The sequence below is a fragment of the Fukomys damarensis genome, unplaced genomic scaffold (genome assembly GCF_012274545.1).
Source record: "Fukomys damarensis isolate Sample0158 unplaced genomic scaffold, DMR_v1.0_HiC HiC_scaffold_13, whole genome shotgun sequence".
In the NCBI taxonomy this organism is placed as follows: Eukaryota; Metazoa; Chordata; class Mammalia; order Rodentia; family Bathyergidae; genus Fukomys; species Fukomys damarensis.
This window is the reverse complement of record NW_022900925.1, coordinates 10,850,294-10,866,420: the sequence shown is the minus strand read 5'-3', so window position 1 is coordinate 10,866,420 and position 16,127 is coordinate 10,850,294. Positions and strand designations below refer to the sequence as shown.

General features: G+C 48.3%; 1 protein-coding gene across 3 annotated transcripts; it reads right to left on the bottom strand.

Annotated features, from left to right (window-relative positions):
- Positions 1–4,373: 4,373 nt before the first annotated feature.
- Positions 4,374–16,099, bottom strand: Pld2 (phospholipase D2). Of its 3 annotated transcripts, none has more exons than XM_010605782.3 (24): positions 15,502–16,099; positions 15,280–15,410; positions 15,055–15,197; positions 14,539–14,653; positions 14,382–14,447; positions 14,016–14,074; positions 13,780–13,872; positions 13,544–13,696; positions 12,965–13,114; positions 10,217–10,300; positions 10,012–10,090; positions 9,180–9,290; positions 8,729–8,899; positions 8,246–8,372; positions 7,941–8,059; positions 7,737–7,850; positions 7,516–7,620; positions 7,225–7,313; positions 6,999–7,112; positions 6,754–6,803; positions 6,350–6,484; positions 6,052–6,172; positions 5,706–5,820; positions 4,374–5,442 (listed from the first exon to the last, which is right to left on the bottom strand). In XM_010605782.3, exons 1-24 carry the CDS (start codon positions 15,608–15,610, stop codon positions 5,218–5,220), a joined length of 2,778 nt encoding a protein of 925 aa, XP_010604084.1. In that variant the 5' UTR covers positions 15,611–16,099; the 3' UTR covers positions 4,374–5,217. The 3 variants fall into 3 exon arrangements, with proteins under 3 accessions (XP_010604084.1, XP_010604083.1, XP_010604085.1); XM_010605781.3 differs by having other exon boundaries at positions 4,376–5,442; positions 6,019–6,172; XM_010605783.2 differs by lacking the exon at positions 15,280–15,410 and having other exon boundaries at positions 4,380–5,442; positions 6,019–6,172; positions 15,502–15,569.
- Between the last annotated feature and the right edge of the window lie 28 nt (positions 16,100–16,127).

The following is a 16,127-nucleotide window of genomic DNA, read 5'->3' as shown; positions in this document are numbered from 1 at the left end:
CCCCCCAAAAAAAAAAAAAAAAAAAAAAAAAAAGACTAGCCAGTACTACACAGCGAGACCTTATCTCAGAACAAAACAAGACCCACAATCCTCTGCCATTGCCTAACATGCTGTGAGACCTTGAGCGAGTGGATTCACTTCTCTGAGCCTTTCTTTCGCTGTGAGGTTAGGAGTCTGTGTAAGGCTCAAGATCTCTTCCAGCCCTAAGACTGTCTGTAAAAGATTATCGGCATATAAACATCACTTTGGAGAGTTTGAATGAAAGGTCTTTGGAAAAGAGCCAAATGTCCTTTCTGGACCCTTAGCACATGTGGGTGCAAATCCAGTCTCCCTCTCATTTACCTTGCCATTGTCTTTTCCAAGCCACTATCCCATTCACCTCCATTACTCTTCCTATGACCTCAAGTCAGTTCTTCATACCTAAAGTCATTTTTATAAAACTCAAATCTGACATAACTCTTATGTGTAAAACCCTTTGGTGGCTCCCACTGTCTTCTAGATAGTCTGAAGTGTGGTATCAAAGTCCCCAAGCCTGGTGAGATGTCACATGCCTGTAATCCCAGCATTCTCCAGGAGGCTGAGGCACAAAGATTGAATCTATGCATTTGAGGCCAGCCTGGGCTACATAGTGAGTTCAAGGCCAGCCTGAGCTAAATAGCAAGACTTTGTGGGGGAAAAAAAAGTCTCCAAGATTCTCCGTACTTTTTCTATTTTTCAATATTCCACTTCTCCCAAAAACATCAACCCTCAATATCCTTTGCTTTGTCCCACATGTCTAAACCACTTTCTCTGTGAAGCCTTCCTTGAACAGTGAGTTTGGCTTTTCTGTTTTAGTTGTCTGCCTTAAGCTCTTGTTAACATTTAACACTTTAAATTATAAATTTAATATGTTGAATCTACTAAAAAGCAGAAATGATGTTTAATGATGTCAGTCTTGTACAGCACGTGATCTGGCTCCCCATAGAGGTTCAGGAAGGCTTGCGTTGAATGAAGGCCTCTGTTATCTGGGTAGGCACTGTAATAGTTCAAGGCCAAGACCCACTTGGAGCCCCTACATCAGGAAGCTAAGGTAAGAGGATTGCAAGTTTGAGGCCAGGCTGAACAATTTAGCAAGACTCTGTCTCAAAATTAAATGAATAAATAAAGGCTTGAGGATGTACCTCATCCTCAGAGCACTTGCCTAGCATTTGTGAGGCCCTGGGTTCAATCCTACATACCAAAAAAACAAAACAAAAAACTATTGGATAGTAATAAAAACAAGTATGTTAAAGTGAATGCTTTATGTAAATCCTAACCTCTCTGAGGCTCAATTTTAATAATCTGTAAAATTAATATTAAAATAGGTTAGAATAAAATAAAATTGTGTACATAAAACACTTGGCATATACTGGGCACCCAATAAATTTACTAATGCCTGGCTCATAGAATGTTTAATACCAAATGAATAAATGAGTAAATTAGGACCTTGAGGATAAATGGCCACCTAGATGCCTCAAGAGGCAATGTAATGTCAGGCTTGGTGGAACACACTTGTACTGCAAACACTGGGAATTTGAGGCAGAATACTCATCATAAATTCAACTCCAGTTTGGGCAACTTAATGAGGCCCTGGCTGAAAAGGGGCAGGGAGATGTAGTTCAGTGTGAAGGGCCTGGATTCAATCCCATACAATAAAAGAGCGGGAATGTAAGGGGGTGGGAGACAGAGAATAAAACTGATTTCATGCTCATAATTATTAAAGCTGGAGTATGGATCCACAAAGATTTATTAACCTATTCTCTACTTTTTTGTATATTCATGAAGTTGTCCATGATAAAACCTCAAAGAGATAATAGGTAGAAGGAGTCCTAGGCTAGGCATTAAGACAAGTTAGAATATTAAAGACCAGACAGGGTGGGTGGGAGGTGTAGCTTAGTGGTAGATCATGTGCTTGGCATGCTACAAAGTCCTGGGTTTATTCTCAGCAGCAAACAATAAAAAAGACTATAGGACCTCTGGAAAATGAATTAACCCTGAACAGATCTGTCATCCTCAGGGGTTAATACCGCCAACCTTGCAAGCCTGGATTCTCAATCAATTATGTGTTGTGAGCCTCTGTGTGTGTGTGTCCGTGTGTCCAGGGTCTCTAGTAAGTACTTTATCACTGAGTTACCCCTTAACCCTCTGGAGCCAATTCTTTGTATCCTAAATCTTGATCTCCTCTTTATTTTTCTTCTCTGCATTATGGCTGGTCTCCAGTCAAGAAACTCCATGAGTGGAGCCGGAAGTGGTGGCACATGCCTGTAATCCCAGCACTCGGGAGGTTGAGGCAGGAGGATCCCTGTGAATTCAAGGCCAGCCTGGGCTACATAGTGAGTTCCAGGTCAGTCTCAACTACATAGTGAGACCTCTCAAAAGCCAAAAAGCAAACAAACAAACAAACAAACCAAAGAAACGAGCCAGAGATTTAGCTCAGTGGTTCTGCAAGGACCTGAGTTCAATCCCCAGTACCAAAAAAGAGGGTACCAAAAAAAAAAAAGAAAGAAAAGAAAAGAAAAAAAGAACTGCATGCTAGGCTTAAGTATGCATGTCTATAACTCACAGAAACAGGCAGAAAGATTGCACTTAGCAAGACTCTGTCTCAAAATTAAAAAATAAAAATATGTATCATGCCTGTAATCCCAACACTAAGGAGGCTGAGGCAGGAGGATCACGTTCTAGTCCAGCCTGGGCTACCCTGTCTCTAAAAACAAAACAAAAACCAAAAAACGACTGAGGATATAGCTGAATTTGAAGGCCCTAAATTCATTCCCCCCATCTCTCTCTCTCTCTCTCTCTCTCTCTCTCTCTCACACACACACAGAGCCCTGCAAGATAGAGCGAGAGCCTCCCGGCAGCTTCCTCCACCCTACTCCACAATTTAGGAGGTAATGGTTCCTCCAGAGAAAAAGGCACTTAGTGGTGACAATGAAGCTAATTAACAGAATGCCAATTAGTTCCTGAAGACTGCTGTGTGTAGGAAGGGAATTCACGGCTCCTTGAAAAGACAAGAAGGCTGGACTCAAAGGAATGGGTGGGGTAGAGCAACCTAGTCCCCCATTTTCATTGTCATCTACCCAGCACACCCCTTTCTGAAATCCTTCCTAAGCACCTCACTCTACTCATGGCTTCTCCTTTCCTCTGTGGCCAATTCTGAGATGGGTGAGAAAGACAAAAGGGGCAGCAGCGGTATGAGCTAATAAATGTGCCCAATTTTTTTCCAACTGCGAAGTATTTCAGACATACAAAGTTATAGTATATATGTGTGTGTGTGTGTGTGTGTGTGTGTGTGTGTGTGTGTGAATATATAATAATCCATATACCCACCACTCAGCTTAAACATGTTACCAAGTGAGCTGAAGCACGCTCTCTGCCCTGAGAGGTAACCAGCCTCAATTTGGTGTATGTACGATGCTCTTTCCCAGACTGTGCCATGTATTCTGTCTTTTCCCTCCGGAGCAGTACTGTCTAATAGAACTTTGTGTGATGATATAAATGGTCTGCACTTGCACTATCCAATATGCTAGTTATGGGCAACATGTGGCTAGCATGAAGCACTAAAGTTTCTCTCTCTCTTTAGGGCTGAGGATTGAACTCGGGGCCTTGTACACACTAATAAGCAAGTATTATACTTGTTCTTTGAGACAGGATCTTGCTATGTAGTTCAGGCTGGCCTTGAACTCAACAGTGATCCTCATTCCTGGCCAGTGACTCTGTGTTGGATAATGATGCTCCAGAATATAGTAGGGTAGGAACTTTGTGGTATTCATTTTTTTTTTTTTTTTTTAATGTTGTTGCCCAGGCTGGGTTTCAACTTCATAATCCTTTAGCCTCAGTCTTTTTAGTATCTGGGCTTATACGCATGTGCCACTGCACCCAGCTGTTTTATTTACTTCTGTGAGTCTGGAACAGTCCCTGGTAAATAGCAGCAGGTACTCAATAAATATTCAGGTCAGTGACTAAGTCATTAAAGCAAGCCAATTACACAAAAAAATTATTCCCATTTTCAAGTTGGGACCACTGAGGCTCAGAGAAGTGATACGTCTATATAAGGTGACCTAAGCCCTGTCATGTAAAGGTACAAGATCCCAATGATGAATGTAACTGTACTGTATACCTAAAATGTATCAATAAACTCAATGAAAAAAAAAGGTGACCTATCTTCTATGTGCTCAGTCCAGGATTTGGACCCAATTCTCCTAATCTTAAGCCTATACTTTTTTTTTTTCTTCCAGTTCTGTGTACTGAACCCAGGACATCATCTATACTAAGCATGAATTCTACCTCTGAGCTGCACCCCAGCCTCAAGACTACACCCTTAACCACACCCAAAGGGATTTTACTAAGCCTCTCCCAGAGCTGCCAGTTAAACAAGAGGCAGCCTGTCCAGGTGTTTTTGGGGCAAACCCTGTTGTGGGCAGCTGCAGCGTCAGCTCCAGAATTCTCTGGGTGTCCTGGTTTGTCCCTGCCCTTCCTTCTATGCAGTAGCATGACGTGAACACTTCCTCTCAGCACCCAGGTGACTGAACTCTGAAGTCACAGACAAGTAGCACTGAGGTGCAAACAGGAAAAAGGAGGAGTAAGGTGGATAGAAGTGAGGGGATTGGTCCCCTGCACAGGCAGGCACTGGTCCTCTAATGAAGAAGTATGGGCTTTTTCTACACTTTTATTTATGAAATACTTATTAACCTGGTACAAAGTTAGTGTCTGTCTGCAGGCTACTGGAGGAAGTTAATTGCGTTCCCCCTCACCCTGGCAGGGGCTGCTGCCCAAAGTGGCTTTATCCTTCCTTTTATCTTGGTAGCAATGGGCTGAGAAAGGCTGTGGGGCACAGAGGGGTCTCAAGGGAAAGAGGAAGAGGAAGATGGGGAAAGCCTAGGGCAGTACCTCCTCCTCCTCGAATTGGAACCTTGACCTCAAATGTCCTGGCAGGAGTTAAGATTCTCTGGAGCAGTGGTTTGAGCCAGGCAGCTGGGAGGAGGACCTCACTGCGGTCCTCTCCTGTCTTCCCAGGGAGGTTCAGGAGTGTCCTCTTTGCTACTTATCAAGTAAGGGTCCACTATGACTTCTCTAGTCTCCTTGAGGGCCACCACCTCCCTAGCTATCAAAGGGCACTGCCCTCTGTCCTCAGCGTTTAGGACCAGGAACCAGATACAGTGGTGCCCAGAGCTGTTGCCATCTCCCTGTCGGGAGCCTCGGCTATGTCCATACTTCTAGGGGTATCATGCCCTCCTTGCTCCCCAGCGGGGGTAGCAAAGATTCATCCTCTAGGAACTTGAGGGGAAAGTGAACCAGGTGGCCCTGGACCTTGGTGAGCTCAGATTGGGCCAAGGGAGGGCTGACCATAGCCAGGGGCTTCACAGCCACATATTCCCGGAGAGTCCGCAGGGAACGTGTAGCATTGGACGGCAGGCATCGGAAGATCTGAGGGCAGGAGGGAGTGCAGGGGAGCTAATTAGTCCTGGGGAGACTCTTCTAAGAGATTAAACCAACTAGGCTAGACTTCCAGATCTCTATACTACCTCTCAATACCCATCATGCCTGAGGCCACTGAATCCCCTAACAGTAACTGCTCCCCAAACCCTCATTCTCCTTCTGAGAATGACTGCGGTAGGGCTTCTCTCCATCTTTCCCTGAGCAGGATAAACCACCAGTTTCCCACCTGCCAGCTCCCCTCTGCTCCCCACCTGCTCATAGATGTTGGCATTGTTTTCTGCTGTCTCTTGCCACAACTGGAAGAAGTCATCACAGACTGGGTCTCGCAGATCCAGGTCTGGCCAGGCATTTGCCCCAAGAATCACACTATGGAAAAAAGGATCCCGGGGGGGGGCCCAATTAAAGTATTAAAAAATATTCTTACCTCTTTTAAAAAATGTTCCTACTTTGCCAATACCGAAACTGGATTGATTAATCTACCTCTGAACAGTCCTCCATCTAGCTCAAAAGGCAGACCTTCCACGGCCTCCCACCTCCACCTTCTAGCACCCTGCCCAGCTCTACCTGAAACAGTGCTTCCGCAAACTCAAGGCAAACCTGCCCGCCTGATACTCCACCCCATCCATGAGGGATGGCACCATCTCCGTGTCCTTGATTAGCACGGCCAGCTCACTGTCGCGCTTCCCTAGCAAGCTCCGGTCATTGATGTTTGCAGAACCTGGGGAGAGTTCGTGACAAAGTGTCCGCCTGGGCCCAGGGGAACTTCCTCTCTGATATCTCAGGACCTTTGCAGAGTGCCAACCAGTGGGCAAGCCTCTGTCTTGTACTCTTTATTCCATACTTCACCCCTTTCCCACCTTCCCCTCAATGTCAGAGACCCAGATCCAGCACTGACCAATGATGACCGTCTGGTCATCTGCAATAAGCATCTTGCTGTGAATATAGATGAGCTCTGAGACTGGGTGCCCGCCCAGCTCTCCATGTGTGCGAAGCCCACAGATGGACATGTAGTCCCGCCATGCTGTCCCCACTGCACATGAAAGAGACAGAGTAAGAGGCGGAGTGAGGTGAGAGGTGCCCCTGTGTACAGATGGGGCCCTGCCCACCTCGTTCCTTACTTCAGAAGCTCTCTGGAGAGTCTAGTCTGCACCCCTGCCTGCAGTGAAAGCCCACCTGTGGTCTGAGTGGCCCCTAAACATGTAACTGTGACAGCCTCCTTCCCCCACTCCCAGGCCTCTGGCAGCACAAGCTCCTTTTCCCAGGGGTACAGGGATGAAACACCCGGCACTCAGCACTCACTGGCTGCTTTGAGCCGATGTAGGATTGAATACTCGCCACGACATAGGGTCCTGAGGAAAAAGAAGCATGAAGAACATTAAAAAGAAAGAAACAAAGTGTGAGAGAGATGGAGGCCAGAGCAGGAGAAGAGAAGGTGTCAGCAAAGGTGGATTTCAGAGGTCCAACAAGAGGTCACGAGAACAGTTAGGAGGGGGCATAGGTGGGATGGGGCCATTGAAAAAGACAGAGTGTGGCTGGGGGCTCACCTGTATGTGAAATGCAGAATGGCCTGGATAGAGTTTCCACCACCTGTGGAGATGTCACCCTCAAAGCCAGGGAGCAAGGGCAGAAGCACATAGACTCGGAAACACTGCCCCTGTCTGAGCAGAGAGGCAGAGTTGCAGAAATGCCGTTTTCTAAAATAAGCCCCACCCCCTCCAGCTGGGCTTACACTGTGCCCACTGTCCCCACCTTCCTGACAGTCCACCTTACTTGTGGGCCTTCAGGATTCTGTCCACAATCTCATCGCCCACCTTGTTCAGAACCGTGCGCCCATCTGAGCAGCTAATGAAGAACTGATTCTAGGGTAGGGACCAAAGATGGACATTAGTAGCCTGGTCCCTGCCCTTGCTATTGGCTCCCACACCCTGTCCCTACGCCTAAGCTTCTACCTTTACTCCAGGCCCGCCTCCACCAGCCCTGGATGATAGTCTCACTGGCACCCCCTGTCTCTCCCCTGGAACATCCCTTCCACCTCCTCCCCCACCCTCAACCCAGTCCGACCTCAATGTACAGGAAGTGCTTGCTCTCCCTGATGGTGTGCAGGTAGGCATTGAGGATGGAGTTCTCCAGTGTCCCCGCTGACCAGCGGTCTACAGATCGCAAGACCTATCAGAACAGTATGATGTTCTGTGGATCCTGGCCCCCGGAAAGGAGGGGTCTGGGGTTGGGGGAGAGTCAGTGGGGCATGTGGCTGAAGGGAAGAGAGGAGGAGGCTGGCTCACCTGAACAGTGGTGCACTGCCCCCCTGGGATTGTGAAAGGGAGCTGGTTTGCAGTGCTGGAGGACTTGGGCAGCAGGTAGGGGAACATAGGCGTCTTGTACTTAGCCTTGGTGGTCTGAGGTAGAGGGATGGCTCAGTCAGCAGGAGGTGACAAGGTGTGCCTGGCTCCCTTCCCACCCCACTCCTCACTAGAGGTAGTGAATACCTTGGTGAAGTTCCAGCGCTGGATGAAGTGCCGGGCAAGGTCACGGGCAGCCAAGCCATGGACGACCACCCCAACATCCCTCCAAGGCATCCGGGGTGTGGTCTCCCTGTCAATGAAATCTGGAAGTCCCAGAAGAATCAGGGAGAGGTCAAGGCCAGTTTCTGGGGGATACCTGGGGCAGGGAGGAGGAGGGGGAATCTGCCAGAGGGGAGGATGACTTGTTCTTGATCACCTCCTAGTCTCAGTCCCAGCCCCAGCTTCTGCCCCTGCTCCAAGCTCATGGAGGTCCTGGGGTGGAGCCTCACCTTCAAAAGGCCGGTCTAATTGCACCCAGTCCTTAGTGATGAGATTGCTGTAGTCCTTGCCCAGCCAGAAGAGTTGGTTGTGAGAGAGGTCTGGGGTGGCCTCAGAGTCCGGGCCTGGTGTGGGAGGCTGCAGAGGGAACACACTCAAGCCCCAGGCAAGGTGAGCTCTGGGGGCCATACAGAGCCAGGCCAAAGAGAAGACTGGAGCACCAAAAGGGTATGAGAGCGATACAGAGAGCAGGAATGAAATGGAGAGGGTCTGACTCTCTGCCTAGCTCTCTCCAGAGTACTTGGAGTTAGTGGAAATGGAGAAGGGACTGGATTATAATATTTTTCAGAGTGGTTCTTGGGGTCCCAGAAAGGCTGAGGAACTCTAAGGGTGAACAGTGCCTAGAATAAGTGTGTGAGGGGGAGACTGGAACTAAGAAAGTATATAGATTTAGGTTGTCCGCATTCAGGGGAGTTAAAGAGGAGGAGAATTACCTGTGAGGCACCTGATTCAGATGAGTCCCCGAGGTCAGTGAGTCGGTAGCGAAGGTCATCCCAGCGGCCATAGGCGAGGTCCAGCCCCCCCAAGAAGGCCACTGCTTGGTCAACCACTAGGAGCTTCTCGTGATGGGCCCACAGTGTCATCTGGTCTGGGTGGCGCATCACCTGGAGCAGGTATGGAGGCACTCACGAGGGTAGGTTTAGGTGAGAAGACAGAGGGAAAGATGGAAGGTTAGGCCTTCAGGGAGAAGGAGGGGTGAAGGAATAGGGAAGTGTGAAGACAGCCGTAAAATGGGAGGCCTGGAAGTCTTTTTTTTTTTTTTTTTGGAAACAGGATCTAAATCACTCAGTTGCCCAGCCTGAGGAGCTCAAACTTAAGATCTTCCTGCCTCAGTCCCCCAGAGTGCAGGGATCATACATGAGCCACCGTGCCCAGCTGAGTCACCTTTATATTACGGTGTAGCAGCATCAGTGTCCTCTTGCTATAGCCACTGTTGATGCCCAAGGCCAATTCCACCTCCTTAAACAGCAGAACAGACACACGAACACCCTCCTCCTGGTGGCAGGGGAATCAGAAACTAGTGCCTGTCCCAAAAGGTCCCTCTTCAGCCTCCCAAACCCTTCCCCATACTCAGGACTCCTTTTTGTCCTTTTGCCCTACCTGGAGATCCCAGATTCTCTACCACATGTGTCCTGCCTGGATGCCGGCAGCAAACTTAGACTTCATGTCTCCATCTGCTCACCCACTCATCTATCCACACATCTACCTGCCCACCCGCATTACCTATCTACCCATCTTCCCAACAATTTACTCATCATCTTATCTACTACCTATCATTCAACCATCTACCCACCCACTCTCCTATACCTTCACCTTTGCAACTCAAATCCTTCCATCCATCTCCTTTTCCACTTAGCCACCTACCTTCGACTTAGCCACCCACCATCCATCATCCATTGTACCCTTCCTCTAACCATCAACACCCACAAATGCTCCCTACGTGATGGGTCCTATGCTTTGTACTCAAAGTAAAGATATTAATCAGTCCAGTGAGAAAGATAAGTATGCATCCAGGTAACTCAGTAAAGTGTTATGGGTACTGGGGGAGAACTATGCCAGTACTGGGAAGACAGCTGAAAGTAGTAGTGCTCAGTTTCCCTCCCCTGAAGCCTCAGATTCCAACCTTCTCTCATGCTGCAGTCCTTGTGATTGACCTCCACACACAAGCAATGCCCACCACGTCTCCCCTCCACCCTGACTGTCTAAGTCTCCTCACCGCCGCCTTCTTGAGCATAATGTCCAGTCTCCAGTCATCTGAATGGGCTGGGCGTTTTAGGTAAACCTCAGGACTCAGCCTAGGATTCAAGGCAAGGGTTGCAGAGGAAGCCAAGCTCCAGACAGCCAATCACTCCTTCCTTTGCCCACCTGATCTACCACAGGCCCTATCCTGCCCTTTCTTGTGGGGGCCTTTTCCCACTTACCACCAGTCTGTGATGAAAATCTCCTCTCGGGCTCGCAGGATGGCATCTGCCACAGCCGCAAAGTAACCTGCCCCATTCACAAACCTAGGGGGAGGTCAAGCCAAGGAGGTCAGGGGACTCAGAAGCCAGAAAGTTCTGGAGAATGAAAAACAGAGGACAGTCTAGAATCAGAGGTGACTACAGGGCCAGAGATCGGGAACGATCAGAAGAGTCAGATGGCATCAGATACATCAAAAAGGGGTTAGCCAGGATGATTTAACAAGAAAAGTTAGAAATACAAATTAAAAGTGACAAATGCCACAGTAAACTAAAGAAATTGACTAAAGACTGGAAGGATTACTATATCACACCCAAAGAACTCCAACAAATCAGTAATAGCAAGACAAAATAGTCAATGAAGAATGAGCAGAGAACTGACAGTTCTAGGAGGAAAGTATGGTCAATCGTAGGTAAAGATGATCAGTTTCACTAGTAAACAAGAAGCTGAAATTAAATGACTATTAGTTTTCTTTTGGAGCTGGGTATTGAATGCAAGGCCTTAAGCTCTGCTACTGAGCTATACCTACAGCCCTCAAAATAACATTTTAAAAAAATCTACTAGAAGCCAAGAGTGGTGGTGCACTCTTGTAGTCCCAGCACGTGGGAGACTGAGGCAGGAGGATCACTGTGAGTTCAAGGCCAGCCTGGGCCACATAGTGAAACTCTTGTCTCAAAAAAACAAAAAAACAAAAAAACAAAAGTACTAGACTGGCAAAAATTAAATATCACACACTTAGTTTGTGGCACATAGTAAATCCTACATAAATAGTAGCTGCTACTAGTTCATAATCAGTAACATATAATATTAACATAGGAGGAAGTGGGCATTTTCATAGACTATGGGAATAGATATTAGTTATATTGACTTTTTAGAAGACAGATTGGCAGTACCTATCAAAATATCAAGTAGGGAAAGTGGGAAGGGTAGGGGAAAGGAGATAAGGGAAAAGAAAAAATATGAGAAAAGGAAAAAATGGAAACAAAGTCTTTGTAAATAGGGGAGGTTGGAGGTGTGAATGGAGATCAGGGGTATGGGGAAAAAATGAGAACCAAGATCTGTCATGTAAAGGTACAAAGATTCCAATGATGAATGTAATCATACTATATACTTAAAAAGAACCAATAAATTCAGTAAAAAGAAAAAAAATAAATAAAATGTACATACCCTTTAATACTATGAAATACATATAATAATTTTATTTTTAGGAATACATTTCTACAATTGCTTAGGCAAAGACTGAGTTTGTGGCAGCATTGTCTATAAGAGTGAAAAATAGGAAATGACCTAAATGTCTGATCTCTCACGTGTTGCAATGAGTGGAAAAAGTAAGTTGCAGAAGAAGTTGTATTATTTAATTTACATTAAAACAAAAAGGAACATGTGCACATGCACATAAAAGTATGCAGAAAGAGCCCTAAAAGGATAAATATCAAACTGTTACCAAGGTTACCTCTAGGAAGAGAAATTGGATTGTTGGAGGTGGAGTGCAAGGTGGGTAAAGAGTTGTGCATTGAGTGGGAATTTTAACTTTTTACTTACTGTGTTACAAAGGATGCTGGAGGACAAACCCAGAGCTTTCCATGTATTAGGCAAGCTAGACAAGCACTGTACCACTGAGCTACATCCCCAGTCCTGGACTTCTTACTAAGAGTTTCCCAACACAGTAGCACATGCCTATTGTCACAGCTACTTGGAAGGCAGAGGCAGGAGTAACACAAGTTCAAGGCCTGCCTGAGCAATTTAGCGAAGCCCTGTCTCAAGATAAAAAGGGATAGGGATATAGCTCAGTGGCACAGCATGCCTAGTATGTTCAGGATCCTAGGTTCCATCCTCAGCAACACACACACACACACACAACACACACACACACACTCCTGCCTTCACCTGCTTCATACAGTTGTGAGGATCTAATCAGTTAATGCATGTTACACACTTAGTCTGTGGCATATAGTAAATCCTACATAAGTAGTAGGTGCTACTAGTTAATATATTTTTAAAAATCTCAACACCACCTCCAAGAAAAAGTTCTGCTTGCAATAAAGTTCAAGTTACTTGGCTTAGCATGCTGGATTCTGCAAAATCAGGTGCTGTGGCCTTCCAGGCTCTTCTCTGCTCCTCCCCACTCTGTGGCAACAATCAGTTCTCTTATTTTCCAAACACACTAGCAGCTTCTACATCCTCTGCCTGGACTGCCCTTCTCTATTTTAAACCTTGCTAAAGCAAACTTCAGTTACACCTCCTGGAAGCCTGACCTGACACTCCCGCTCCGTACTCTGTATCCATCACCAGTAAGGCAAGTTCACATTGTTTTATGATTGCATCACCTTCATCCTAAACCAGAGAAGCCTGTCTTGTTGCCTGCACTGAACCAGGTATGCAGTAGGGTGTTCAGAAAATGCTTATCAAGTAAGGGAATTTATCAGAGAGGTTTGAAGAGATAATAAACAGAGAAGGTCTTTGAGATTTAAAAGGTTGTAAGATATCAGAGAGGTTAGGGGTTGGAAGAGATTACCAAGTTTGGGGGTCAGGGAGGTCAAAAGGGATTCAGTGAAATCAATACAGTTAAATACATCAGGGGTTTGGGGAAATGAGAGAAATCAAAGCAGGGTTATAGAGGTCAGGAGGGGCAAAAGAGATAAAATACCAAGGGGGTAAAAAAAAAAAAAAAAAAGCCACACACAAGCTCAGAATGGACATCAGTGTCTCACCACCGGGCCAAGGTCCCAGGCCGGGGTGGGGCATAGCTGTCATGCTGGTGCAGCTGTAGGAAGTCTTTGCCTGGGCCCTGTGCCAGATCTGTGATCTCCTGGCCCCACCACCGTGCCTGCCTGTAGCTGCTACACTTGAGAATCAGGGACCTGGACAGGAACAATGAGATGAACCATTAATCCTCATCCTCTGTACCCACAGCCTTGCCCAGAGGTTGTCACCTTTTCTATTTTCTCCCTTAGTCTCTGATCATAATTCCATAGATACTGTCTTATGCACAATTGGTTCCCAAGCAACTAATATTGTACCAGGTACTCAGGCTTGTTGAATGAATGGATAAATAAATGAATGGAGTTCTTTTTCTTTCACATTGGGAGCCCTTTTCCCAGGCTTATTCTAATTCCCTGTTCTAACCCTGACTTTCAAAGTACATCCCACATCTGGCTGGATTAGCTCTCTGGTTCAAAACTGTGGCAGATCCAGAAGGTTAGGGAGTGGAAAAGCCTTCTTCTCCTATTTAACTCCCCTCAGGGCCTAGGCTTCTCTCCCAGGTGGCTCTCACATCAGGAAGATCTTACCTGTGGGAGGTGTCGATCCGCACCCCATACCGTGTCTCTGTGCTCCTTTTCCCCACCTGCACCTCAAAGCCAGGGTCAAAGAGCTGAACAAAAGAGATGACACCAGTCTCCAGACACATGTACAGCAGGAAGGAGTCTTTTACCACCAGCCACCTGGAGCAGAAGGGTGCTGTGTGTTCTTCCCTGTCCGGAGAGCGCACTTTTCACCTCAACCACCGCTCAGACCCAGCCCTTACCTCTTGGACCAGCGGTAACAGACTTGGTCTCGACCACAACAGGTGAGGCCAGGAACATGGTGGCCCCCTGAGCGCTTCCGGATCACCCCCTCCCTGCAGGGAAAATCAGGAAAACACATATACTAGATGAGGACTCCAGGCCTAGGCCCACCCTGCACTGCCCCATTCCCAAGCAGAAAGAAGAAGAGAGATATTGCAGGAGACTGGATGAGCCGGGTTAGGGGTCAGACACTCACAGTCCTTTGGGTCCCAGGTCTGGGATAAAGGATAGCTGACTGACTTCCAGGAATTCTGTCTGCAAAGGAAGACACAAGCTCAGAGTGGAGACCTGGCTCTCTGCCCTTCAGACTACTGACTCCCCCGCCCCACTGGAGGTCTGATTATCCTGCTCCACTTTCTTTTGTTTTCTTTCTTTCCTTCTTTTTTTAATTTTTTATTTTCTGGTACCAGGGATTGAACTCGGGACCTTGTGCTTGCCAGGTAGGCGTGGTACCACTGAGTCACATCCTCAGCCCAAAGTTTTTTGTTTTGATTTGTTTTTAACTCTTTTCTTTTCTTTGCTCCACTTCAAAAGACCCAGGTGTCTAGTCCTTGGACCTCACCATGGCATGGTAGTTGCGGTAGAAAGACATTGTCAGGAGGCGGTTGAGATAATTCTCCAGATATTTCTGAAGGGGAGATGAAAGAGATAGAGCCAGATGGGAACAGTGCCATTTGCACCCAGCACACCTTCCTAGAGGACCTGATGTCTGGTCACACCTGTTTGCTGGCTGCATGTCTGGTAGAGCCCTCAGGTCCTCCTCGGGGTAGAGAGGGCATCTCTCTGTTGGCTCTGTCGGCTGCCTCGTGGGGTGGAGAATAGGCAACAGCAAAGCTGTGGAGGGATGGGGTGAGGCTCAGCTAAGAGCTAGGAGGCTGGGTGTCTGAAGCACTGGAGGTGGGGTCTGTGCAGGAAGGGAGGTGGCCTTGAGGCTTGCACAGGGAAGGCTCCCCACCCTGGGAAAGGAGACAGAGAAGGGGAGGCTGCCAAGGGCATTTTGGGCATCCAGCCCGGCTGACATATTGGCACAGAATCATGGACATGGAGAACAGAGCAGGGAAAGTTTTCTGGTAACCAGTCAAGAGAGGAGGCCCAGCAGCCAGAGCTGAGGGGAGGAAAGTGCTAGGGGTGGAGGAGGTGGTTGTGGACTGTGTGAGGCAGACAAGAGGGAGTGATGGCTGCCTCAGGGTTAAGGGGTACCTGCCCTTCATAGGAAGCAGTCTAGGACCCCTCACCGAGCCAGAGGGAGCAAACTCATCAAGACTTTGTGTCTCTGGAGGTCCCGATGTAGCTCCTGGAAATGACGGAATTTCTTCTTGGTGGTCCAGGTAAAATCACCATGAGTCAGGCGGACAGAATACAGAGTGCAGGTTCCCACCTGGGAGTGAGGAACTGGGTCATGTCCCTGGTTGGGCCCCCACCCTCCACTCTAGCCCCCTCCCTGGTGGCAGCCCAGCTACCTTGGATCCACTGGTGTATCTTTCAGTTCCCACCACCTGGGCTATGACGGGGACCCCGGGGGCAAACACCAAGGGGTGCATTTTCAGAGGCTGAAGATCATACATGGCCAGAAAGGGATGCATGCGGTCAGCTGGGAGGAAAGAAAGCCCACAGGTGTAAAAACTCCAGGAAGCCCCAAGCCCCTGGTCCTCACCTCCCCAAGAGCCGTACTCCCCGCGTACCTGGGTCCTCTCCCTCCCTTAGGGTGTCGACTTCATCCGGCTCCATGTGTAACTGGCTGGAGTCCAGGTAGTCCCCGTAGGGGAAGGGGGACTCCTGGGTGGCAGTCATCCTAGGAATATTCGGAGACCTCAGGGAAGTGATCTGCTCTGCAGAAACCTGCCCTAGTATCCTACCCTCAGGGCTCTTATCTTCCTCACCATCTCTTTCTCGCTGAGTCCCGGTCGCTCTCTCACTGCAGACCCCCGCCGATTCCCCACTAACCTACATCCCCCTCCAATCCTTCATCTCAACGTCCTCAGCCCCGCCCTCGTCCTCGGGGACACCCAGCCAGGCTGGGATGGCCCCGAACTGGGTCAGCCCGGAGGCCGGGAGGAAAGGGTCTGGGATAAGGGGACAGTCAGGAGAGCCCCGAGCTGCCTGGGCTCAAACCAGGCCAGGCCAGGCCAGCTGGGGGCGGGGGGGTCCAGGCGGGAATGAGGAAGTTATGCGCTCCCCGCTCGGGAGAGAAACCCCGAAACCTGGGCGTGTGGCTGAGTCAGAAGGCCCGGGCGCCCCAGCCCGATCCCGTCCCCACCCAATTTTCGGGGCCAGGGACCTCCGCCGCGCCCGTCTCCAGACCCCTCAC

Bases quoted from the DNA above. Each gene is read 5' to 3' on its own strand.
- Pld2 (XM_010605781.3), bottom strand. From the start codon at position 15,610: ATGACTGCCACCCAGGAGTCCCCCTTCCCCTACGGGGACTACCTGGAC. The intron at 15,198-15,279 runs GTAGCTGGGCTG...CCTCACTCCCAG, and splicing joins GATACACCAGTGGATCCAAG to GTGGGAACCTGCACTCTGTA. The intron at 14,075-14,381 runs GTGAGGTCCAAG...CTTCCTTTGCAG, and splicing joins ACCGCAACTACCATGCCATG to ACAGAATTCCTGGAAGTCAG.